Source organism: Merops nubicus, unplaced genomic scaffold (genome assembly GCF_000691845.1).
Source record: "Merops nubicus isolate BGI_N331 unplaced genomic scaffold, ASM69184v1 scaffold9935, whole genome shotgun sequence".
In the NCBI taxonomy this organism is placed as follows: domain Eukaryota; kingdom Metazoa; phylum Chordata; class Aves; order Coraciiformes; family Meropidae; genus Merops; species Merops nubicus.
The window spans coordinates 64,932-90,871 of record NW_008608964.1 but is presented as its reverse complement, the minus strand read 5'-3'; the positions used below and the strand labels follow the sequence as shown (position 1 = coordinate 90,871).

The 25,940-nt window shown below is 38.6% G+C and overlaps 1 protein-coding gene across 1 annotated transcript in view; it reads right to left on the bottom strand.

The window, feature by feature from the left end:
* Window positions 1–128: 128 nt before the first annotated feature.
* The window catches only part of LOC103773091 (ectonucleotide pyrophosphatase/phosphodiesterase family member 2-like), a gene marked incomplete at its 3' end in the record, with an annotated part of 42,041 nt that continues 16,229 nt past the window's right edge, over window positions 129–25,940 (bottom strand). Inside the window, exons 9-16 of the mRNA XM_008940447.1 lie at window positions 18,957–19,012; window positions 16,582–16,647; window positions 15,811–15,883; window positions 7,180–7,291; window positions 5,696–5,821; window positions 3,254–3,285; window positions 2,332–2,459; window positions 129–216 (exon numbers count right to left, since the gene is read on the bottom strand). Of these exons, the coding sequence (XP_008938695.1) occupies window positions 129–216; window positions 2,332–2,459; window positions 3,254–3,285; window positions 5,696–5,821; window positions 7,180–7,291; window positions 15,811–15,883; window positions 16,582–16,647; window positions 18,957–19,012 (681 nt within the window). The remainder of the gene's footprint in view (window positions 217–2,331; window positions 2,460–3,253; window positions 3,286–5,695; window positions 5,822–7,179; window positions 7,292–15,810; window positions 15,884–16,581; window positions 16,648–18,956; window positions 19,013–25,940) is intronic.

Genomic DNA, 25,940 nt, shown 5'->3' with positions numbered 1-25,940 from the left:
AAAAAAAAAAGAAAGAAAAGAAAAAGATCATTAAGAGTCACATTTACAGTGAATATTGACATTTTGGAGATCTCCAATTTCTTCTGCCTTCAATAACCCTCCCGCAAAGGTTACTGCATTGCTCATACCTGCATGCTGTTTATCTTGTTGTCATAGCCATGGTCTCCATGGAAGAAACATTTTCCTGTTGGTTTCTTGTAAACGTCCACAGCTTTCCTAAATTGAAGAAGTATTAGAAAATTTCCTGAAAGTTGTAGGTATGGTGGCTGACCTGATACTGTACTTTGAGGGTAGGAGGGATAAGGTTACAAGGCAGTGTATTGCTTATCTTGCTTTAATCGCAGCAGTGGGGACTGTAGGCTCATTCAAGAACCCCAAGTTTTCTCCCTCTGCTCCCACTACAGAGGGTGTAAACCTAAGACCCATCTCACTAATTGATAACAATCTTACCATCTACTTAGTTATTTTCTCAGACTTTCTCATATCGCATCATCTCCTACAGACTGGAAGTATTTTGGATGTACTATTCTGGTTCTCCAAAGGCCAACAGAGGCTTCTAAGAAACCACTTCTGTGATGTTAGAATGCTGCAAATGTCATTCAGTGCCGTAAAGCATTTTCACCTGTTTGCCTTCCACCCAATAAAGAAAACTGGGGAGCAGAAACAAAGCTGAAGGTAAGAGAAAGACCCTAATGGAGACAAATAGCTGAGAAATAAGTGCTGTGTCATAGAAACACTAATTGTCAGCTTGCTTCTTTACAGAGTATGTGGAGAAAGAAGTACTGTGTCATGGCACAATAATTAGCGGCTTGTTCCAGAGCAATTTTTTTTAGAGTTTTATGAGGGTTATGTGCAGACAATGCACACTGTGGACCAGATGATCCTACACATTAATTTCTTTACCTGCAATAAAATGATGCTCAGATAAAGTTAGATTTTGGCCTTGAAAATTACTAGAGCTATAGCAATCAGGTCTGCAACTGCTGTTTTCCTGGCTCTGGCTATACAATGAATTAGTTACACTACAAATGAATTTTTAGTTAATGAGATTTAAGAAAATCTAATTAATATATAAGCCAAAGAAAGTCTGATTTAATTAATAAAAATAAAAGACAAGAATTACTAAATGTAAATCAACTTGGGCCATCCCATTAGTTCCAGTAAAAACCTTAACACTAAAACTTTTGTAGGCCTAAACCTGAGATTGTGATACTTTGAAATGTACATGAACTCTAACCACAAAACTGCACAGGGCAGCTGGCCAGCCAGCTAGTGGAGTTATGCAAGAAAGCAAGTGGGGTTTCTCATTCACTGCTTCAGCAGAGGGATCCTTGCATAATTCATGGAAAGATAAGCACAGATGTCAAAAGGCACTGACAACACACTGTATGTTTGTCTGGCAGCTATACGGGTAAAAAAGCCCTACCATAATTTAAAGCTCATAACAGACTACCATGATTCAAAAGCTGTGTCATCTTCCAAGAACCACCGAGTCAGTTTTACGCATGAAGACCCAACCATTCTCATACTGTAGCACATAACATGTGGCAAAAGATAGAAGCAAGAAAAATATGTATCAAACCAGAAAAAGGTGTACAATTCATAAGCAAAGCTTACTCCTCTTATGTTCACTCTACACATAGATGTGCCAACTTGGTTGTCTTTGCTCAGTTTTCAGCTAACAAAGAACATTAAAAATTTCCTGTATTTTATGAATGAAAATTCAGAGGGACATGGGGCAGAACAGCCCTAAAAAGGCTTTTCTCCGAGCTAAAGCATCCTGGTTTTCTGTGCGTTTTTGTGTCTTGCAACACAATATGCTCCTAGCACTTTTATGGCCACACTGTCATACCCTTCCACATGTTCTCAGGCATTCACACGCTCTGCCATTATCTCCATTTCTTTCCATTCATTCATTGTATCCACTCAGCCTCTTCTTCCTTAACGTATTCCTGCTCACATATGGCTTTCCCTTCCTTCCATGGTCCACGCTTCCCTGTAAGCTTGCACCTCCTTAAAAAAGCTTTTTAGTTCCTATGTTTGAGCTACTCAGTTAGAAACCACACAGCAGCTTGAGGAAACCAGTTTGGAACTCTACCCTTTACCCAGCTACTGATTTTCCTGAACTTTAAAACAATCTTGTGTTCTGAGGGACATCCTCCTGGACCAAATGTGATTGGACCTCACCAGGGTTTCAAAACTCTTGCTCACGGGGTACAGGAGCAGGATGTTGACAGACAGAACAGTCCCAGGTGTCTCATTTCATCAGAAAAAAAAATAATAAAATAAAAATTCCTGAAAATCAGAGTGGAAGCAAAAGCAAGAGTTTACCTTGCCACATGCCACTTGCGATCCACCAGTAAGTGGACATCCTCAATTCTTCTGTTGTAAGCGTAGTGCAAGCGTTTAGGCAGGTGCTGCTTCAAGTAAGGCTTGAAATGCTGGTCTGGCTTTCTACACTGAAAAATAAATGGTTACACATGAGTGTTGTCAGTTTAGATACATATAAACCCTTGAACTACAGAAATCAAGTTGTTAAGGCCATTATTGATAATGTCTTGAAAACAAAGTTTACTTCTAGAGTGCGTAGTCTTTGCAGTATTTTCGTAAGGCCAGGGCCCAGGGAGTCACTCAAAGATGTATTTGGAAAGCTTCATACTCATGACAGTCTTTTTGAAAACATCAGGCAAAACACACGTAATTAGCTCACAGATGAAGAATTTTATTCTAACTGGACCAAAGCTTAAGTTTCAGAGAAAAGCTGAATGCTCAAAATACATCTCATCTGCAGATATATTTAAAGCCATCTGGTTACAAAATTATTTTTTTTTTAAATCAGCTTTTATTTTAAACACTTTTTTTTTCCTAATTAAAAAGAAGGTTATAGTTGAAGACTATCAAATGACCTTTTTCAGCATCTTCAAAGTGCTACTAAAATATTTACCCTAAAAGATTATTTTCCATTTCTGAAGGAATGAATAAATAGACTCAATTCAGCAAGACGGTCAGGGAGATTGTGGCTCTGCACTGCCCAAAAAGGTTATAAAAGCTACTACAGCAGCAAACGGTGGAATCTATGACAAACTTTAATCTGTACTCATAAAGGGCACCATTTAACATTCTTTATTCATGTTAATGGTTTGTTTTCCTATCTATCTAAAGAGAGGAGAGAATGTTGAATAATGCCCCAAATTAAGATGTGAAATGAGCAGTGCAGGATGCACAGAGATACCTCCCCACCCTAAATACTTACTGTAAGGTTGGCAACAATCACTTTAGGGTCATCTGTTAAGCAAATAAAAAAGAAGACAGAAATATAAAAGATGAACAACTTGCAGAAGAAAGCACCAGGTACTACTTTAGTTTTACAGAAGCGTTCTTCCTAAAAGTTGGCTGATCTCTACTACTAAAACTACAGTGTATGTATCAGATAAGATATCCTGAATATGAACTGAAGTTTAATTGTATACCCTTTACTCAGTGATACTCTAGTAGTTTAGGTAGTGTTGCTCACAATTTTGTGGTTTGGGCCTTAGCTTAATATTTATTTTATTTTCTGAAAACATACACTTTCAAGTCTTTTGACTACTTTCCTTTAAAATAGAATATCAACCCCAAATACAAAGACTTTCTTTGAAATTTTTTGAAAGCACATTTAAATGCAACAAAGTACTTCCTTAGAAGCAGTAATAGAAATATGAAGCAAATTTTGTCTCTTTTGACATTTCACATATTTCATAGGGTACTACAGAGTAAATGAAAAGCCACAGCAAAATATTCTGGATATGTCTTTGGACTATAAAGGGACATATGTTAGATGCAGAAAGCCCAAAAACAGTGACAGTCCACACTAACTCTGTTGTCTTCCAGAGTCGGGGGGGGGAAAGCACTTTTCAGTCCTGAGAGGAAAAAAACAGACTAAGCAAAAATATTAGGAAATGAAAATCTCTTGCTCAACTATTGTTTAAGGCACGATCTTGCCAAGCTTGAAATGAGCTCTGTTCAATCTTAAAATGCAGGCTACAGGCTTAGTCATTGCAAAGGTGTGTCTGCAGTAATGAGGCAGTATTTTGGAATATGAAAATGGAGAAGGAATAAAAAAGGTGACAATTTACCATTTAAGGGGGGAAAACCTAGTCCTAAACCTAAGGAATATGCTTCTTTTTCTCTTTCTTTTTTCTACGTTCAAACTGTGGATTTGTAAGCAATCGCAAATATTCAAACTAGTAAGCTCTGGGCAGAGGCCAAAAGAGGAAAATGGTATTGTGGGAAAACCAGTAGTATGACTCAGAGGTCAGTCAGACTAGCTGATCTTTTTGGAAGATATTGCCATTCATCCTCCAAAGAAAACTAATTTTTCTCAGCAATTTGGGAATTCAAAGGTTGAAAGACCTTTAAAAAAAAAAAACTTCTCAGAACTGGAAGTGTAGGAATTCAGTCTTTATGCTAGTCTCCTAAGTTTTATCAATGAACACGCTATTTTCAACAGGTCTTTACACACTCAGCCCATATTCCTAGAGTATAAATAGTTTATAGTAAAATAAATAGATACATAACTCAGTATCTAAGAAAGTTTTACTATATTCTTATGATTTGTGCTACTCTGAAAATAATTAATCTTCAAAGACTTTTTATTTTGTGAAATCTGTCCTCAATCAAAGTATGTTTGATGACTTTTGAAGAGTGAGTTGGCTGTCCAGATATTTGATCTTCACCTCTACCAAATACTGACAGCCTTGTAGCATATGTTGCAAAAAACTCAGGTACTTATTTTACCTTTTATTTCACCTTTTATTATTTACTTATTTTATTTAAGTATCAGGAACTTTGTTTATTAGTTTCACAGTTTGCATGGCAGCTTAAATTGTTGGTGAAGCCAGGTTTGTCTTAGTACATTGAACCAGAACAGCCACCATGCTGACACAAGCACTGTGCTGGTACAGCTGCCCTGGAGGTGGCTGTCCTCAGCAGAACAGCAGCAGGGCAGCTGGGTCTGTAACGCTTTAAATCACAGGGTTAGCTTCACCAGAAGATTCCTGCTTGAGCCCTGAGCACTCGCATCAAGAACAGCTAATCTCAAACACCAAGTCAGAGTGAATTTCTAACAGTATGGTACAAAAAAGCAGGAAGTTTTACAGTCAACTCTGGCCCTAAATGCATGTTCTAAATCTCCCTTATATCCTTCCAATTTCCCCAGCCTGTTGCTGTTTAGCAACCCACACTGCTTCTCATCTGGGCCAAAAGTATGAAGAAACTACTGAATTCAAAATGATCAATTCATTTTTTTCCCCATTAGCTCAGAAAATGTATCAGATGCGTTTTAAATACCCAACCCGTGCAGTGCTGAGATGCCGTAAGTCCTGTTTTTGTTGACAGAGGGTAGAAATGCATGAATAAACTCACAATGCCATGTATGCAGGTGTCTGAAACTGCCTTCAAGAGTTTCCACTTCTCCTTGCTATAAAAGGGTTGGTTTTAACCCAAAACATTTCAGCCATCCTCTTGACAGAGCTCTATCACTGTGGGGTCTGTGAAGTACAGACTGTGAAGGTAGCAAACAGGAGGTCTTCACTGTAATTCAGCTCTGAATGTTCCACTGACATACTGTGAATTCACACCCTTTGGACAACATCAGCCCAAAGCAGGGATAGAGGCCAGTTCTCAGGACACATGGGGTACAATTACACGAACTTACATTTTGGGTTATTACTAGACCTAGGGCGAATTCGCCCTAGAGATCCAGGCAGCAAAATTATGTCTTCCACATTAGTCAGATAGTTGCTTAAAAATTCAGTTCTTTCACAAGTAGTGTCTTCCATCCCTGCAGAAGGAAAATGTAAAATTAATCCAGCTTGAAAACATTTTCATTTTCAAAAAGCATGTTTTCCAAAATGGCACAGAAAGAGATCCCAACCAGCCTATTTATTCTTTTCTTTTGGATGACTAATCTCACTCTTCTTCTTTCCAGTCATCTAATTCCAATATCACACGCTGGTAGGAGATGAACCACGGGTGATTTTAGCACTTTCCTACACAAGAGAAATGCCAGTCTCAGCGTCATAGAAACAGTCACTACATATACCATGTGTGCACTGACACATCTCCAAACTAAGCTCATGGAAAAATCAAAGTCTGTTTCTAGTTTAACGCACTACTTTGGGATTACTTTTTTTTCAACGAAGGATTTTAAGAGACGTCGCCCACAAAAGGTATTGTCTGTTGGTGGTCTGTTCCAAGGCAGTCGCAGATAGACAATTCTCTCCTACAGCCATTTGTGGTGAGGAGGAATGTACTGCCAGTCACGGGCTGTTCTCAGCACCAAACGGCCTGCCCTGAATTCCTTAATGCCCCTGACCCTTCTCTCTCCACAGCCAGAAAGGAGGCATATGCCACTTTATTGCTAATGTAGCAGTCCTTGTGAGACTTTCATAAACAAAGTTCTAAACAGAACAGGACCCTTGGTAGCATCACAAAAAAGTTATGCAAAACCAGGTTTACCTCAAACATGGTCACAGTTTTAAGTTTTTTCTTTTTGTCTTTGCTAGTATTTACTACTCTTCCTATTGTAAAGTTTTTTCTGACATCTGAAACAGTGAGACCTATCAAATAGTATCTCTGCTTTTAGGTTACTCTCCAGCTGACTCTGAAATATCTTTTTACAGTTTTACTCCTTCCTCCATTAATTTCTGACATTTTCCATCCATGCTGGACTCAAACCCTTATAGATATTCCAGTCTCTCTCCGAGTAGGATAGCTTTGCCCACTAACAGACATGGAAATATGTTGCTCTAAAGCCTACTCCACTCCCCATGAAAAGGAAAACAGTGCTACTAGATTGTTTCCTTCCATAAAAATTGCCAAAAAAGATTACTCCAGGCATACAGCCACCCAATGCATGCAAGGGAGCTCCATTTGGATGTGATGTCAAAATGCCAAGCTTTGGAAAGTGGAGATGTAAATACTCAGACCACTGTTAAGAAAGAGAAGTGTCCTCCAATGACAATTAATAGGTGAGCTGAGTGGCCAGTCTACACCGACTGGCTGCTTTGGGGGATTTAAACTACCAGAAAAAATCAGCACAAAAATATCTTGAATGAACTCTCATTTAAGCCACCTATTATTTGTACAGCTACGTTGCTCAACCATTAATATACTGTTAAAGAATATGGTTTATTTTACCATGATCACCAACAAAGATGACGTTGACACATCGATGTAGTTTCAACTGTTTCAGACCGTCCATTAGTTGTCCTACTGTCTTGTCAATCTCCCTCAGGGGATTCACCATCATCTGTATAAATATGCAGAAAGGGAAAAAGTTCCTTCTGTCATTGCAATGTTCTTTGTTGTTTTACAAATGGAGATCCTTTGGCAAAACTCTGATAGGATAACCATCCAGGTCAAGAGGCAAAGCCTTGGCTGAGCTGTTACATCTACAATTATCATATCATTTTCTTTCCTACAGCCACACAGTAATTTCATAAGAAAGCCCTGCTGAGATGTTGACATAAGACAGCAGAAGATCTTTATGGCTGATCCTCAGCCTCTGACAAACAGATACACATTTCGTAAAACATACTATAGGTATTAGAAAAACACATACAACTTTGGGGTTCTGTTTGTTTCTTATAAATAAATAGCAGTGCTTTAAAAAGGCTATTTTATATGAACAGTTTAGTGAAAACATGAACATGAACATGAAGCTGTGCACTTGGGGTTCATATGCCAAGGCACTTAATGAAATTCACTTCAAAGGACATCTGATACTAGGTTGACAATAAGCAAGTCACTTGAGTAGCACATGGAGCTGAGAGGAAGCATTCTTCAGCTTCAAAGCCAAGAGTTTTCAACATCTCAAATGACAGTTTTGGCAAAATTGCCAGCAGGCCGCAGAAGAGACGGATACAGTGCTGGGGTTTCTTCATTTAAGTTTCCTACTCATTAAGAAACACAACAGAAAACAGCAAGACATGTTCACTGGATTATGTTTTCAGCTATAAGAAAATGGCAACATTTTTTACCAGATGGCACAGAGAATGGAAACTTTTTAAGGTAAGATTTTAGGCAGAGGACTCAGATTTTGTTTTGGTTTTGAGAATAAAACATTGTTTGTCACTATATGTCAACTTTCTCCTCACTCCTTTGTTTGATTTGGCTGGTCCAAATATCTGCAGCAAAACATCCTCCTAGTGATAAACAGAATGCTAACAAATTCTGGATGACAAAAAAAATACATTTTGGCAGAATTTTCTGAGATAGAAAAATAAACACCACTTTAACGTGACCCAGAAAGAAATGGTTCAGAAATTCTCCCTTTGCCCGAGTCACTGAGGGATGGAAGTTAGATAAGTGTAGTAGGTTATCAGATGACATAGGAAATGTTATCTACTATGTGGCACTGTAGATACACAGAAAAGTGGCTCATGAGAGATTAAACCACAGTGGGGAACAAGGAGAATAGTTTCTGAAACATATAGAAGTGGTTTAGGCAAAGGCTGAAATTTGGAAAAATTTTAATTCAGGAAAGTGTAAGTAGTCAGTTAACACTCTGAAACATTTTGAATTTAGAAAAGAAGAAAATTGTCTGTTTCAGCATTATTCCACTCTCAGACACAAAGAATTTCTTCAATGAATAATAATTCAATTTTTGTGAAACTCTATTTGCATAACATTAAGGAAATGCAGCTTCTACACAGAATCCAAAGCTTATTCAAGTAAGCTGGAAATCTGGATGGATTTCCCATTGATGTTTACTTTTGTCAGCAGGCTTAAGGCTTCATTTAAAAAAAAAAAGCAACAATACTTCTAGAGATTTCAAGGATTCATATCAGTAAAATTGATTAGCTACCTTCTTCACCAGTTTAATCTGTAAACCTGCAAAGATTTCTGAAACTGTAAGGAAGCCAATTCAAACAAAAAATCCTGGTTTTAAAAGAAATAGAACACTCAAAACAGGTGAAAAAAAAAATAAACAAAAAACCACACACACAAAAAAACCCACAACCACTTTGCAGTTTTCGCTGTTTGACTGTGTTCAAATCAGTTCTTAGAAAAGCCTTCGCCAGTATTTCTTCATCTTCTTACATTCTGTCTCTCTTCAGTTTTAAATTCAGATGTCTTTTATTTTTCTATGCATCAGTTAAGATTTTCCCCAAATTGCCTTTTCAGTTTAGATCTGGCTGTAGGCGGCATATTCAGGGAAGGATTTTTTGTGTGGGCATGCTGCTCTTACAACTCGTGTTCTTCCCGAGATGCAACTTCCAAAGAGTTATTGGTAAATATATAAAACTCTTGCATATACCTTTCTTCACCTAATATGTTGATATCAAGACTTTGGAAAGCTGTACAGGAATATTTTGTTTCAAGTTATACAGATCTCTAAGATGGTGTTATAATATAGAGCTGGTACTACTGTGAAAGCATTGGGTATGGGATCTGAGATATACAGACCACAGATGCGAATCCCTCTTCCCTTTTCCCATAGAATAAGCTTGATTAGAAGGAAGAAAGAATTTAACTTTATCATTTGTCTTTTCTTAAATTGGTAGGGTCCAGCCTGTACTATATTCTATTGCTCTCAAACAGCACCAAAAGATTAACTTGCAGATATGATGGGAACTACCGTGTAGCATTAGGATGTTTTTTTTCTGAAATAATAGTAATAAATTTTCACAGCTGACTTATCAGGAAGAGTAAGGTAAGTTTGGACGGTGCTTTCATCAAAGGAATTAAAGAAAGAAAGGGCGGTGGGATAAGGGCGAAGTCAGATCTGCTTCCACCAGTAAGAAAGTGATAAGCTGTCTACTATTCTTCATGCTAGACAGGTATAAGTTGGAATGACTAATAAGTAATAACAATATCCACAGCAGTTATCAGTTTTCCTCTGAGGTAAATCCATGTTAAAAGTTCTCTGGAAAATTTCTGGTTTCTTATGCCTGATAAATTTTTTCATGACCCTATCTTTACACTTAAAGAATCAGTCTCAAAATAACTGTTTTAAGTTGACCCATGCAACAAGTCAAAAAAACAACCCCACAGAAAAGCTACTGAGAAAAGGGTTTATAACCTCTTATAGGATATAATGGAGTGTCAAGGCTTTTGTTTAAAGCCTGAAGGAGAAACATATAGGCTGTTTATTTGAAGAGTTTGTTAATTATTTAGTTAAATTTCTGAGATGAAAATAATCCTGAAGTGGTCTATAGCACACACAAGTGAGTGTATGTTTGTGCCAGGTGAAGCAAGACAGCATGTCAAGGAATACCCTTTTCTTCCACTTGCACTTTCTTCTCATAAAGCAATTTCTATTTGACCTTTTCCTTGTGAAAAGTTATGCACCACTCCTATTGCAAATACAGCATTCAGAAATCAGGCAGTCAAGAATCTCCTACTCCCCAGTGCCAGCAAATACCTTTAAAATATATTTTTTAAAACAACTTTTTAAAGTTCTTCTCCTTTCAGATGTTATGAGTCACATTTTCAGGACTTTTCCATAACTACAATGACTAGACACAGAATCTGAAATAATCACCAGACTCCCATGAGCTGGGCAGTTAAGGAGGCTACAACATATTGCAGAATTTGTAATAGCCCAGAAGAGTTAGCAACACTGGTGGTGTCTTCCCAGGGATTTAGCTGGTATTGCCTCCAGCTGATGGCTGGATTTAAAAATATGAAGAGATTATAAAGACAACTTTCCCTAAAGCAAACAGAATCTGAAACAAGAAAAACATAGCTCCCAGAAGACTTGGTCTGGTTTGGCTGCTTTCCTTTGGGTCCTCCAGTATGTTTATAGAAGTTTTGTCTGCAAAATCCCAACCTGAAGCATGGAGTGAACTCCCAAGTTGAAAAAAAACCAAAGCTAGAGTAGTGCCTAAAAAGTGGCACTTCCATCATAAAATTTTGGAACATATGTAAACTTACTTTCTTCCGACGAGCTTCCGGAGTATATTGATCCACTCTATGTACTTTTCTTCTTTCCTTTGGAGCTGCAACTGGTCTGTCCTGTCTCCTCTTAGGAGGAAGCTTTCTCTTAGGTCTCTTAGGCGGAGTAAGAGGGGAGCCATAACTACTCTCCTGTACTGGCGGGGAGAGATGTCTGGACTCAGAAAAAAAGCCTGTCTCAACTCACATCAGATAGTAAAGCTACTTCTGAAGCATAAATGTTGTGGCCTTTTCAAAAATTTAAGCTTTTGGACAATTTAGGATCTGTTTCTTCTTAAAGAGGAATATACCAAATTGTACTGAAAGCAGAACAGCAGTTATGAGAGCGGCCAGCATAAAAGCAAATGCAATTGGTGTTTCAGAAGTTAGGTGGGGCTTCTGGTTTTGAAAATATATCGTTAAGAAGGGGTATTGATCAAATATTAACCCATTAATATTATCAAAATCTAAGTAAACTTAATTTTAATTAAAGTAAAATTCATTGCATACAATTTAATGAGCATCTGGGATAGAGTGGTGATGGAACCACAATTTTTCACTTGGATGATGGCTCTCGTATGAGTACTGGGGCCTGTCCAGTCCAAATGGCTTTCTGCAAGATTTCCCACACCCACTGTTTGGTAGCATCGGTGACACCAGGTACCCTCAGCAGTATCATTAGCAAGTGCCACCATTGTGTGCCAGGCCATGCACCCCACTGAAATCACCAGAACTCCACTAGCCACTATTTGAGGACTGCAGGTCTGCAGGACAAAGCTATGAAGGTGAGACTCAGTTAGCATGGAGCTTGTAGTCTGAAGATCAGCTAGGCAGGGCTGCACTGCTACTTTATTACCTGCCTTATTACCACCCTTATCAGCAATTTAGGAATGTAATTTTCTAGTACTTTCAGTGTGACATCCTACTAGGTAATGTTACTGCTCATACATGCACAAATACCTGAGACAGACATATAGTAGGGGAAAAAAATTTAAGACATAACTGAAAAAAAGCTACTATCCCATTAATCAGCTTGTTCATAATTTTAAACTGTACCACTCTCACTGACTTAAACACAAGTCACAGGCTCTTGGCACTGCTTGGGACTGCGTGTGAACTGCTGATGGATGATGCCTACCAGGAGACAGTGACTATGCTATGCTGTGTGTAACGGAGCACGCTGAGTGGGCTCGAGAAGAGTCAGAGATTTATGATGGTATTTAACTTCTGTGTACTCAGGCAGCTTCTCACAGTTGTTCAGTTACGGAGCTATGTAAACAGGGAAGGGAAGGAAGGGAATGTTACCATCTGCCATGCTGTTTCATTGCTTCCAAGGCAAGCAGCTGGAAAGGAGATTCTAGTCCAGTCTCATTCGTCTCTCTCCAGAAAGGCATTTTAATAAAGCAGCACCAGAGTTTTCTGTTTTTAAAATGCTTCAAGCTTTGTGCAGTCCTGATGAGAGGAGCAGCAGGGAAAGGAAGGATTCTCATTTTATTGTCTCTCAATCAGCTCAGACAGAGCTCCACAACACCAGAAACACGTGAGTGCATGAGACCCAGGTCTGAGTACTGAAAATGGCTGTCTCAAGACAGCTTGTTAGAGGAGCAGCAGGAACGGCTTAGCAGTGCCAGATTTCGATGTGTTTTAGAGCTCTTATGGTAGTATATTTCCAGGATATTTTATTTTTAAAAAAAAAAAAAGTTAGCTAGAAGAAAAAAAAAAAAAAGCCAAGTTCTTATTAACCAGCCAAATCTTAGTCTTGAGAAGAGTCAGAACAGAGTTATGGAGGAGGGAAACAAATCCCTCCCCGCTTACAGAAGGGAACTGTAACATCACAAGGGTAACTAGCCAGCCAAAGCTCTGCTTCTTGACCCGGATGGACCAACCTACCAGAGTTCAACTGCAAAAGCACAGAAGGAAAGAAAAAAAAAAATGCAGAGGTAAATCAAGAGCAAGCACATATTTGATAACTCCCGTAAGTACTCCTGGAAACCTAATGGAACTCACTGAAACACTTCCTAAGAAGTTCATTTTTTTTTTTTTTTTTTTTGTGGGACAAGAAAAAAACCACACAAATAAACACCCCCCAAAAAAACACCAAAACACAGATAACTGACTCCTTCACACTGCAATTCATTATGTTAGAGGACCTGCAAAGTTACTTTAGTGGACAGTGGCCATAATCTGTATTCCAGTTATATCAACAACACTGGCAATTCACCAATGAAGTCTGGACAATTTAAGTTTTAAATTGGGCATCTAAACTCCGTTGTTTGCAGCTTTCAAGACATTCTGAACATGGGCCATTTAGCATGTCTTGTGAAGCTCTAGGTGCCATCTGCTGAAGCATGGAAGCTGAAAATTATTAGTAATGGATGACATTAAACTTATAAGATTAAACATTTAAAATACATTTAGAACACTGTTTGGTATAACAAGCTCTAGTAAACATTCATTTTATTTTAATGGACATTTTTAAGATTTGGAGGTTTTCAAGGTATAAAACTATTCCTCTAACTGCTAAATGCAGCAAGAAAACTCAGCATAAAATCTTCCACTCTTCAAAAGAAGAAATAAGAAGCTCATCTTATATATAACACGGAATTGTTAAGAGCGGGTTTTCAAACATTATTGTTTGGCTCATCTGCCTTTGTATAAGGAAAAGTGGTTTGGTCAGTACTACAAGAAAAGAAAGATTTCCTGGGGAGGCCAGGCTCTTTGTATCAGGGAAGCAGCTGAAAGGGAACCCGTTGAGGGCTTTTTTTTTCTGGCTCATTTGTGGAAATTTCATAGCTCCTAAAAATTATACTAAAAACATTGTCAAGAGAAACATTACTAAATTCTTCCTGGCTTTTCTATCCTGAAACCAGGCCTGTAGCAAATCTCATTATCAGTACACCTACACAACTATATTCATTTATTTAAATTTACATAACACAATGTTATGTCCACTGTTTGAACTGCAAGCCCATACGTGATCATCTGTTAACCTGTCTGTTCTCAATGTGCTAAAAATCAATTTCGTGCTCTTCTTGTGTTCAACACCGATGGCATAAATCAGTTTATTTGTAAAACCTTCATATCCTATTAATTCACACTTACTAAGAACCTAAGCTTTGCCTTCCAATTAGAGGTCAATTGTCAGATAACTATCCTGAAGAACCCCCAAACAATAAGAGCTTTTGGGGCCTTTTTTTTTTTTTATAATTGCTTTTCCTATGATGATACAATTATACTTCATATTTTAGATTCTCAAAATTAACCTGAAACTGTATTACCACATTGAATGCTAAACTGGTTTGTTAAAGACTACAATTTAAGGAACAAATTCTATGTCATCGTATTCACATTCTCCTTTAAGTCCATGGAAAGAGCCCCACAAGTCTGTTCAGAAGGAAGTGGTTATCTACAGATAAATAAAATTAAAATTGTCAGTCAAAAGCTATACATAATACTAAGTAACAGCTCAAGAGGAACTGTAAAGCATCATTGAGTAATATATCCTTGAATCAGAGAGCTCTCATTGCTGATATGTTGCTTGAGAGATGTCTGACATCTCTCCTGTTCTGACCCAAATGACAGTATGGAGCTATATCAACACCTGTCAATTTAGCAAGAGTGTTGGCAGATTTTAACCGCAGCTTATCCAGAAAAAGGACTACTTCTTCCTATCTAAATGGTATTTCAGTGGTGGTTTGGAATAATTCCTAGTGTCTGCTGCTCTGGGACCACGGCTCAAACCACTCCAGCCATGATGCTACCCACAGAAAGTTCATAACTGCCGCAAACTTATTTAAACAGCCCAAATAACTCAAGCATGTTAAAAAAAGAGATTAATGGTGCTTCTCTCTGCTCTCTTCTCCAGTAGGGAATGGCTATCAGTTGTATACTAACCAAGTAAGAAACTACCGCTGGGTACCTGGTTGTTTGGGGAGATTTGTATTACCTTCCCAAGGGGCAGGTAGGTATCTGATACACTCCTCTGTTTTCAAAGATTTGCAAACATATGTTTACCTTTTAAAATGCATGTAGAAAAACTCCTAAAGTCTTGTGATGGAGATCTGCAGGCATATATTTGCAAAGAAACTAGGGGACTTTTTTGCCAGATGTCATTGGAGACACTAGCCCCCAGCCTCCTAAAGTAGTAGGATATTCATGTGTAGAATCTACTTTACCTCCCCACAATTCCCAGACAAGTGCTTAGTCTTTAAGTTCTTGTCACCTAAAGAGTGCTGGCAGGGAAACAGTATTCATCAGTCCCAGCCAGCAACCCAAAGCCCAAACAAGGGGTTAAACTACAGGAGTGTTTTACTCATAATTTTTCATTTAAATACCTCATGGTGCTTCAAAATTTTTTCCACACTCAACAGGCTGGTCCTGAGGGAACAGTACTGGAAAGCTTTCTCAAACCCTGTAGGGCCTATACAGAACTGGAAATAGCAGCTTCTCAGAGTTCACGACAGACCAGAATTATTACTTTGGCTACTGCAGGCTGTCAGCTTTGAAGAAAGTTTTTCATCTCTCCATTTTTCCTCAGCATTTTCTGCATTATATTTTTATTACTTTTAGAAGGATAAATTGATAGAGGAAAGTTAAATTATGCTATTTCACTCAAATATACTCCTTTCCTTGCCAAATAAATGTTTCCATTTGCATTATCATATCACAGAGAGAAATAACCTCCTGAAAGGTACAGGCAGTTCCTTCTCTCAGAATTCAATCTCACATGACAAATCCTTTAGACAATAACTGCTTTCTCTGGCAGAGGGGAAGCATACTGCAGAAGTGGGTCAAAAAAGTTTCTAAAAATGTTACTCCTGAACAGTGGCAATTATTCAAAAAAATATTCGAGACACGTGTTTTTTTCTGCAGAAGAAACTCTGTACTAACCTCTGAGTTGAAAGGACCATATCTGTGGCCAGCAGCATCTGGTTGCTCAGAGTAGAAAGCATAAACATAAGGCCTGAAAGAAAGAAAGGTCTTGTTCAGGATAGATTTCCTGAAACAACAACAACAAAAAAACCCAGACCTGTTAGGTCAAGTCAAATCAAGTCAACCTTCCAATGAGAGTTAGCTTTATGGAATAAGAACTGCTTCTCAGTCATAGGTTTCCAACGTATGATTAAGCAATTAGCTGTTCTACAGCATTATTGAATCCAGGAACTCATGCAGGGAGGCACATGCGTACCATCTGAGGACACATGCTCTAAGTCTTCTAGGAAAGATCACAACAGCAGCTCGCCCAGGCTTTGCAGCCAGCAGCATGTGGGAACTTACGTACTGAAAAATACTCAAAATTATAAAAATAACATTTTCCCAGTCCCCATGGTCCAGTTCTGCAACTGCCACTATCTGTACGGTGTTAAGCCACATTAGACTCAGTAGGATAAGAACAATCCGAGTTAATCCATGTAACTAAATGCTTCTGGATAAGAAGGGAACTCGTACCATACATTCATTGAGAAGAATCAAAATGCTGATGGCTAAAAGCTGAGATAAAAAAAGCAAACTAAACACAAACCCCAAACAAATCCTTTAATCCGTGATAGCATGGAGCAGACTAAAAATTTTTTTAGAAGTAAATTTCCCCTTGTTCTTCCAGCTGCATTTAAGAAAACTACCTAGCCGTTACCCAACAGCAGATAAGAACAAGTGAATTACCTTTCATTGTCTGGAAGGGTTAGCCACTGCAGTATTGTCAATATTCTGCGCTCATGGGGGATGACACTGGACCACAAAATACAAAAATATACCTTGTTATAATAGAATACAAAAAGCATCAACAAGGCCTTGCTGTGAATTGATTCTAACACAATTAAAATAAATCATAAGGACATAATTTGCTTTTAGGATTCTGTATCTTCTTCCTTGCTTGATATTAATACTTATTTTGCAAACAGAATTATTTCAGACCTCATGGTAGTCCACATAGTCCAAAAGAAACATGATGAAAAGTTTGTAAATGGAGCTAGAACTCAAGGCAGTAAATCTAACTATTCTAAGTAGAAGTGAATGAAGATCCATTCTGGTAGCTTTAATCCAGATGAACTTTTCTTATGCACAGTGGTGCTGCCATTGGATAGCTGACATGAGTAAAAACCATTAAATTGTTCACATTTAAAACAATTGTTCACAAGTTTAAAAAACCATCCTGTTCTGATAGTCTTGAAGACACTGGAAAAGTTCTCACCAACTTAATTGTAACCAAACTGAAGGCTGGGCTAGTGTAAATCAGAACAGAGCCACCTGAAACACCAGGCCATCAGCACAGTAGCTTGCACAACTTTGACAGCTTCTCACTCTGCAGAACAGACTCATCCTATTCCACTGTTCATGTCCTGAGATTTCTCACTTGGCTGCTGAGGCTAAGTTCATGCTATGAGAATGACTAACCTTATGAACAGCTGTTAACATTCCAAACATCTCATCCTAGGAAAGCTCTGCAGGTCGGTGACCATACAGCTATTTTAATAAATAGAGTCAGTCCAGATCCCATTAGATCAACAGCAGAATCCCAAGGCAGACATCAAATACAACCATATTGTTGTTAAGCATATTGCATGCAACATGCTGAACTGAATTCAGCACTCTTTGGAAATGTGTGACAGAGAAAGAGAGATGCCAATAGCCATTTTGAAATAAGTTCATTTTTAATGCCCACAGTGGTCTTCGGTCTCCAGCTACAAACAGAACTCCTGGTAACAAAACGACTAAAAAAAATGAGAATTAAAGCTAAAATGCACAAACAAGGCAATACCATAAAGCAAAATAATCTCTGATATTACCCAGTTTTGAGAATTTTACTAATAGTAAATATGAGAAAAATCCATTCTTTCAGTTAAGTAACTTGTGACTAAGATGTTTGTAACACTTGTATTTTCCTGAAATAGTTTTGCTGAAAATTCTCCCAAAAAACACTCTGCGTCCCAAATTAAACCACACAGTTTTAAGGCATACATATTTGATTCATACATAAAGGGGCTGTCTCACACCCTTACTATTGCCATTTATCTGACATATTCTTGGTCACGTTCCAAAACATTTTATATCCCCAGGCACGCATTGGCCAGGGTGTTTATGGTGACTGTGTAGTTGTAACACCTAGGAATGACATTAATTTCTTTGGCTTTAGACAAAAAAACCAAAACAAAACAAACCAACAAAAACAAACAACTAAACAATCAAACAAAAACACACCACACAAAAGAGCACCAGACTGGAGCTCTGTCAGATAACGGTCTTACAATCCTAAATTTATCATCAGTTTTGTACGTGGAACATTTTATTATTCCTTCCATATGCGGTAGGATACATAGAGTAGCTAAGTTCATTATTATTAATGGAATCACAAAAAAAAAAAAAAAAAAAGGCAACCCCCCCTTAGTACTACAGTCTTGACAGTTTGCCCAGTTTGTTTGCTCCTGTAATCCTGCCACTCAAATGAAATAGAGAGATTTACACACACGAATTCCTGCAACCTCAGAAATTATCAAAATTCATTCCTTTGCAGTTAGGAAGATACATCTTAGTTGGGGCAAGGGAAAATAATTTGGAACCCTTAAACAAAAGAATAAACAGCAAAGATCCTCAAGGCTGCCTTGTAGGAAAGGGAAATGGGATATCTTACTCAAAGGTCAGACTGGATTGTAAAATGAATGAGTCAGTCAGGCTTTTGAGTCAGTCAGGCTGCTGATGTCAGATGGCATAAGAAGACAATAAGAGTCTTCCACAAATGCTCAGAGGACTGGGAAACATTGGTAGCAATACTAAGGAGGCAAAACAACACACCATGAAAAGAAAGTAATTTTTTACACAGTCACACATCTTTTCTTCAAACATCTCCTAAAAATTGGTATATGAACTTAAAGCAGCAAACTATAGTATTGGCTAAGTTATCAGAAACATTGCACAAATGAAACAAAGGAAGGTGACAGCTATGGTCTCCAAGCCACCAAATGCTTAGAGTAAGGAAAAACTTTCATCAAATTAATTCTGTATTATTAGTTGCAAATCTCAGAAAACAAGAGAGAACTTACACAGACCAGAAGAATGTGCCAGCTTTCACCCCTTGCTTGGCTGCAGTAATCCAAATCTAATGAGGAAAATATAAGAGGATTAGAATGTTTTCAGATCTTTAATGACTCTCTAAGTCAAAAGAAAATGTTTTCAAGACACATTCTTCTACTCTGAGCCTAGAAGTGAAAACTGCAGTTTTCAGCCTGCATTCCTAATTCAAATACGCAGAGTGACACACCTATGCCAATTCTGTAGCAGTGGATCAGCTGCTGTGCTGTAGACTTTCACCCCTAAATCTCTGTGGTGCTTTTAATGCAAACCACTAAGATTCACCTCCAGGAATTTCTCCAGTAGTCTATTTAATTTTCAAAAAACAACCATTACTCACCTCTGCCTTTTAGTGTTCAAGTTTTGGAGGATACTCAGTTAGGAAGGAACATAAATGGTCCCTCTTCCCCCATATCCTACCATCAGTAGCCATCAACAGAAAGTATGTTAGAAAAGAGTACACGTGAACGGGCACAGATTAGTTGGCAGGGCTATAGAGAAAGCAGGAAGTGACATCTTCCTCCATATATTTTTAAGAACTTTTTCAGCTCACCCAACGTGATTGATGGAAATGGTAGAAACAACCTCCATGAATTTTTCAAATCCTTTTCTCAATCCTTCAAATCCAATATACTTTTCTGGCTATAAATCAGTTTGTAGGAGAAAGGTCCACATTGTAGCCACACACTGGATGAGTGTATTTTTATATTTGTTTGGTTTAAACCTGACAGTTTCACTGGGTTTTGGGTACTGTTCTCATAATTTGAAAACATGTTAGTAGCCCCTTCTCTTCCCACTTCTGCATGACATTCATGATATTCCCCTCTATTTATTCCCTTTTGAGCAAGAGTGGCCTTGGTTGGTTTGGTCTTTCTGTAATGAAAGCTATGCCATACCATACCCAGTGGTAAACTTTATCACCCTTCTCTCTCTCGCTCTGCCTCCACCCTCTTTCTCTCTTCTGTTCTCTATAGAGGAATAAGACAGAGGAATAAGAATGACCAAACATCAGAAAGGTCCACAACCAAGGAAAACAAACAATATTGCAAGGAACAATATAATGCAAGGAACTACCCAATTTGTCTCAAAACTCATTTCAAAAGTGGTAGTGGCTTAAAGGCCAGCATTATGTATACAACTTTATTATTTATTTCTATTATTTACACATACTTCAATTATCCATTTCACGAGCAGTTAAGGCAAAACATAGTTCCCGTACTTAAAAACTGCAAAATCTTGAGTTTACTTTGAATCAATTTTTTGAAAATACATTCAAGGCCACTCTAACTTGCTCGAATAGGCACTTATAAACTATCATCTGGCCGTGCATTACCCAAATGCCATGCCTGAATTACTCATGTGGTGGAGTTAATTATAACAAATTTGGCACAGCCTGATGAAAGATCATTTGCACACTGAGGCTACAGATAACAACATTCAAATTTGGATATTGTTATGTAATTTCTGTGAAAATTGGTCATTTTGCCTTTCCAATGCCTTGGACACATCCCTTAACTTATCTCACGTGATCAACTTATGCCAATCATCTCAATAAGATGATAGAGTTCGTCTTACTGAACTCAACCAAGTTATAGAAAAATCATGGTTATCAAAGGTCATTTGTTTTCACTGTACTCTAACTCTCTGGTTAATGTATCTGCTTTTCCAGGGAAGAATACAGCCATGGTAATTTTATAGAAATGTTGGTTTATTAAATAAATGCAGCAAGAACAGGAGCAGAATGGCCACACATTTGCAGCCCGCCCTTCTCTGTTTTCCGGTGCTTCTCCTCAAGAGTCTTATTTCAGGGTTGGTTTGTGTTAATCTATGCTCAAGCTGCCAACATACAGGGAGTCCACCAAGCACCTCCCCCACCCTCTGTAGCACCAGCATTCCACCAGTAGTGGGGTTTGCATGGTGACAATGACCACAAGATGCTGTAGATGTGAAGTATCTCCCCCAAAACGGAAAAAAAAATGGCTTTGAACTTATATTGGAATTTGGTTTTGAATCAGTTGAATAACAGGGATATTGTTGTTAAATGATGACAGACTAATAGCCCTGCCAGGATGGAACAGAAGGATGCAGGTGAACTGGAGAGATGAGGAAATGTGCCTACAGTCCACTGATCATGTCACTGAGCCCATACACTGCAGTCAGAGGTGTGACTGCAATGTAAGCTTCTTTGTATCATATAAATCACAACAGGGTATAAAACTTCACCCTGGACCCTGTGTCAAACTAAGGCAGGGGCTACTCCATATTCATTAGTGGTTCATGGGCTTCCCATGTGAAAAAGGGGGCACACCTAAAGCCATTAGATTCTTCTTTGCATTGCAGATTCCCTCCTAGAGTAGAACCCTGTCATGGTAGAGAAAAGAGGTCAAATACAAATTCAGCATGAGGAGTGTCAGCTCCACTCCTCTTATGCTCTTTTGTCTTGCTGTACTTGGAAAACCATGGTCCCTACAGAGCTGCAGCAGACTTATTTTTCTTTGAAAGTGTTTGTGTTCTTGCAAAGTTTAAATAATTTTGCAGATATCTTTAGGAAGGCACCAACAAACTAAGTCCAGGGAATTCAGCATTTGGATTTTACCATCTGTGAGCTCTAGTTTGACTTTCTAGTGCTTTGGCCTGCAGATGTCCAAGCAGTCCAGCCTGCTCGGTAGGCCAAATCAGACCAGCCAATTTCCACCCTCAGCAGCTGAACCTGTCCTTTGCTGCTCCTGACTTAACACTGCTGAAATCACCCATGACCCTCTCTATTTTAGGCAACAGTTTTAAACACGTGCCAAAAGACACCCTCCCTCTGGCCAGGCAAGTAAAGCAGCAGTCATCTTGACAGTTGAATAATTTGGCCCTATGTACTTGCCAAGGTACTCAGCATGCCTTCAAGAAGCTGGTAGCTATTTTTTTTTATTCCTGTTGGCCATAGAGTTTGTTTCACGAGTGCCACGTGAAAACAGCATGAACACCTTTCTGAACCAGGAGTAATGCAAGCCAGTGGAGAACACTCCCAGCTGCACACTACTGAGCGAGCAGGGAGGGCAGTTCAAAGTCACCCAGACTGGCTTCAGACAAGGAAAAACTGCACTCACCCTTCTCCGAAATATTTCACCGAGGGAGTGCAGCCATTTACATTAGTATTAATTGCTTGGATGAGGATATGGGTCTGCAGCACTCGAAATAGTCTGTTGATCTGATCACAACATCTAAAAAGTGAATCTCTATTAGCAGAGCCTGATTCAAATCCAAGTTACAACAAAATAGTACTGGGCCTCCCCACTCCTTTTTCTTAAGGAAAAACAAAATGCCCCTGCCCAAAAAAAAAAAAAAAACAAAAAACCCAACCACCAAACAACAAAACAAACCAAACGAAACCAAAAAACAAATCAACAGACAACAACAACAAAAACAACACACCAAACCTTTGGTATTTAAAAGTAAAATAAGTAAATTCAACACTATTCAACATAATACCTAAAGCTGCTACTCTTTGAACAAGACTTCTTTAAGCATGCAGAGAAGCAGCAGTTACCTACTGGAAGAATTTCTACCTGCACTGAAAAAAAGCTTTAAATCAAATTTCCAGTGTACTTTAGGGTTCTGGCAGTTGTTGCTGACGAATGTAATGGTAGCAGTCTCTGCCAGAAATACCCTGGGTTAGCCAGACCCTTTACTGGCTAGCTAAAATTAGACAACAGAATGGAGCAGCTGGTTGGAGCACCAAAGTTTCCTTACTACCCAGCAGAACGCCCTGGGAAACATACTGCAGCCTGATCACCAGTGAACGCCTCTCACTGCACTGAAATTAAACTGTCTCTCAAGGCAGACTACCAGTCGTGCCTCTCACGGGCTGAGTATGCTGTCAGCCAATGTAGGATAGAAAAAAAAGTTAGCTGATAACCCTTACAACCTTGTCTATCCAAAACAACTGATGTTAAGGAGGGAATAAGGGTTATTGTTCCATTTCCTCTCTGTTGGTTAGAGTCTCAGCTTAAAGTTAATTAATCCTAGATGTTCCAGTACTCAGCATGTAAATGCAATGTGTTATATACACTCCATGGCTGATCACATCTGTTCAGGTCACTTTTCATAAAGTTTGCTGTGTTAGGCGTTGCAAGGTCAGTACCATTTGTGAGCTTATGTAATTTATTTGTCATATGTAAATACATTGGCTTTAACTGTTCATATGTTAGAGTTGTATAGTCAGTGGTTTAACTATGTCAGATGTACACCCCATGTCTGTAAACGGGACCAGCCACATTGTATTGCAAGCTATATAAAAGCCATTTTTGTGAATTAATTTGCTTAAGGAGAGAGGAGGAGAATAAATACTAAAAAAAAAAAAGACCGAGAGAGTCAAAGTATCCTTTCTAGGTACCTCCCTACTTCTAATCTTCCATTAGCAAATCAGAACCCCAACCCTGTGAGGTTCTTGTTGCACTGTGAAAGGGCTGGCAGCAGCACATCTCAGGTCAGGGTCGATGGGAGGGACGACTCTGAAGTCTGACCTTGGGGTCAAGTTGTGCAAACATGCTCTCGCTCACCGGGCAGGGAAGAAGATTCATGTCAGGGCAAAGGAAGCACATAAACCTACTGCAGTGGAGAGTTGATAATGCATGCATGGGAAATCCCTTCCACACCCAGGCAAAGGTGGGAAAGGGGAAATCACAGCCTTTCCCAGGTAGAGAAGGAAGTGCAAGACTCAGTGCAGGAGTGAAACACTGGACACCACGCTGGTATTAATTCTGCATCATTTGCAATTTGTCCTGTCAACAAGGTAAACCATGGAGAAAACCCTCCCACACTCCCCAGTCTTTAACAGGACAAAAATGATCTCACAGCCTTGACAACTAAGTGTTGCCTTCTTGCCCAGACAGAAGATTTTGGTACAAGAAGTCTATTAAATAATTAGACAGCCTCAGAGAGCCCTGTTGATTTTTCATGGGTCAAGTTAGACAAAAAGAAATACTTATAAAAAGGCAATTAGAGACATGCCTCCTTCTGCTTCCCCCATCAATCAACAAAGTGATTGCAAAATGTGTTCAGGACAAAAAGTAGATGACAGCTTTCTGTGGAGCCTGGGCTTCGCAGGTGGAACTATCCTAGCAGTGCTCAGGCTGACTAAGCAAAATAAACCCCTAAGTTCTTTCTGTAGTAATTAGCTAGTCAAAATCAACAAAATGCCAATAAATAGCAAATCAAAATGGTTTTATCCCAAACACTGATATAGAATATAAAATTTAGATAAAGTCAGGAATATCCAGTTAAGACGTGGAGCAATAATGCCTAGTGTCTACAGGCATACCTTGCAGGCTGTAAATCCAGCTTCACAACATGCTGTCACCTACCTGGGAACCCCATGGACCTTTTTAAAGATTACCTCAGTATCTCACACTGGGCCCTTTTGAAGTCTGTATGCTCTTTAAATTCATACAAAGTGCCCTATGCAACTTTCAATACTTATGATTAAGGTATTTCTGAAGAGAAAGGTATCTTTGGCATCAAACTCAGGTCCAAGCTGGGTTACCTTCTGAAGAAGCCTCTCTGTCCCTATCAACCACAGAGTGGCAGTTTTATAACTGTCATCTTCTGACCATGGGGAGATTACTGGATTGTTTGTAAGGATCACTCAAAAAAAAAAAAAAAAAAAAAAAAAAAAGGCAATGTATTGTCTGTAGTGTAAATCTTAAGCTCACTAAGACAAATTAACATGTGGAAAATTACTGCTTCAAAGGAGCCAAAGGCAGCTGGGGCTTAATTTAGTGCTTAAAGTTACTTGGGGTGAAAGCAAAGTCTCAGTGTCATGAAAAAATGAGCAATGAACTTATTTTCTCCCCTTGGGAGCTTAGGCTCTGTTCTTCACCATTTCTGTGAGATGGTGTGGCAATACAAGGAATGGTTTTGTGGCTGTTTCCTGTCAAATACTTTTGTTTTGAAAAAAAGGTAGTTTGAAGTTTATATAATTAATCAGGGCTGTATACTAAGTCAGAAAACTGGATGTCAGAATGTCCCATAATCAGCTACAGCACCTCAAAACACTTCCAAACTATGTTCTCCCCCCTTCTCTTTTTCCTAATGCTCTTAAAATTAATTTCTCATAATTCCTGGCGTAGAAACATTTAGCTACTCATCTGCCAAATCCCACTGATGTCCATGGTAATCTGGCTTTTTCCCAGCAAGATACTGAGTATTAGAACAAATAATTAAAAGAAAAAAAATCCCCCCCACCCCCCCCATTTTAACAAAACCATATACAACAAGCCAGTTTCCAGAAGCAAGAAAGTATTTCAGAAATTAACATTAAATCCCATTCTCTTCTAGGCAGTTTCAGCCATTAAACAAGGCTGAGGGGCTCAAACACTATTCCTGCCTTCTTGGGTGTAAAAATAATAATTCTCAATTTTGTGCAAACCAAGTACCACTCTGCAGTTGTCTGAGTACTTCAGCTGGAGGCCTAAGACCTAAAAAAAAACCAGATGAATATGTGATACGACAGACTAGATTTCTGTGATATGCAGACCTGATTTCACTTCTTACCTCCTTAACTTTACTATCTTGTCTTTCAATACTCTGACATTTTTGGAAGCCTATATCCATGTCATATTTAGGGAAAATGCTAAAAAGTAGTTAGAAATGTACCGTATCTAATCCATACATAGATGGAGATTTTTTTTCCTCTTATACAAATCTGCAGTTCTCTTATCAAATGTACAATTCTTCCATGTGCAGAAAGTATCATTTATATTGTATTTCTGCAAGAGATTACCACCTCCCTACCCAGCCACCGTGGGCACTCTCTCAGGTTTGCCAAATTTACAGGTTTCCCTCATATTAAGTGTGTGGGGATTGAATTATAGCCCTTCCTCTATGCATTTGTTTCTAATTTTCCAAAGACATTTCCAGCTTATTACATTATTTGCATGTTTTTCTTTTTTAACACTTCTTCAGAT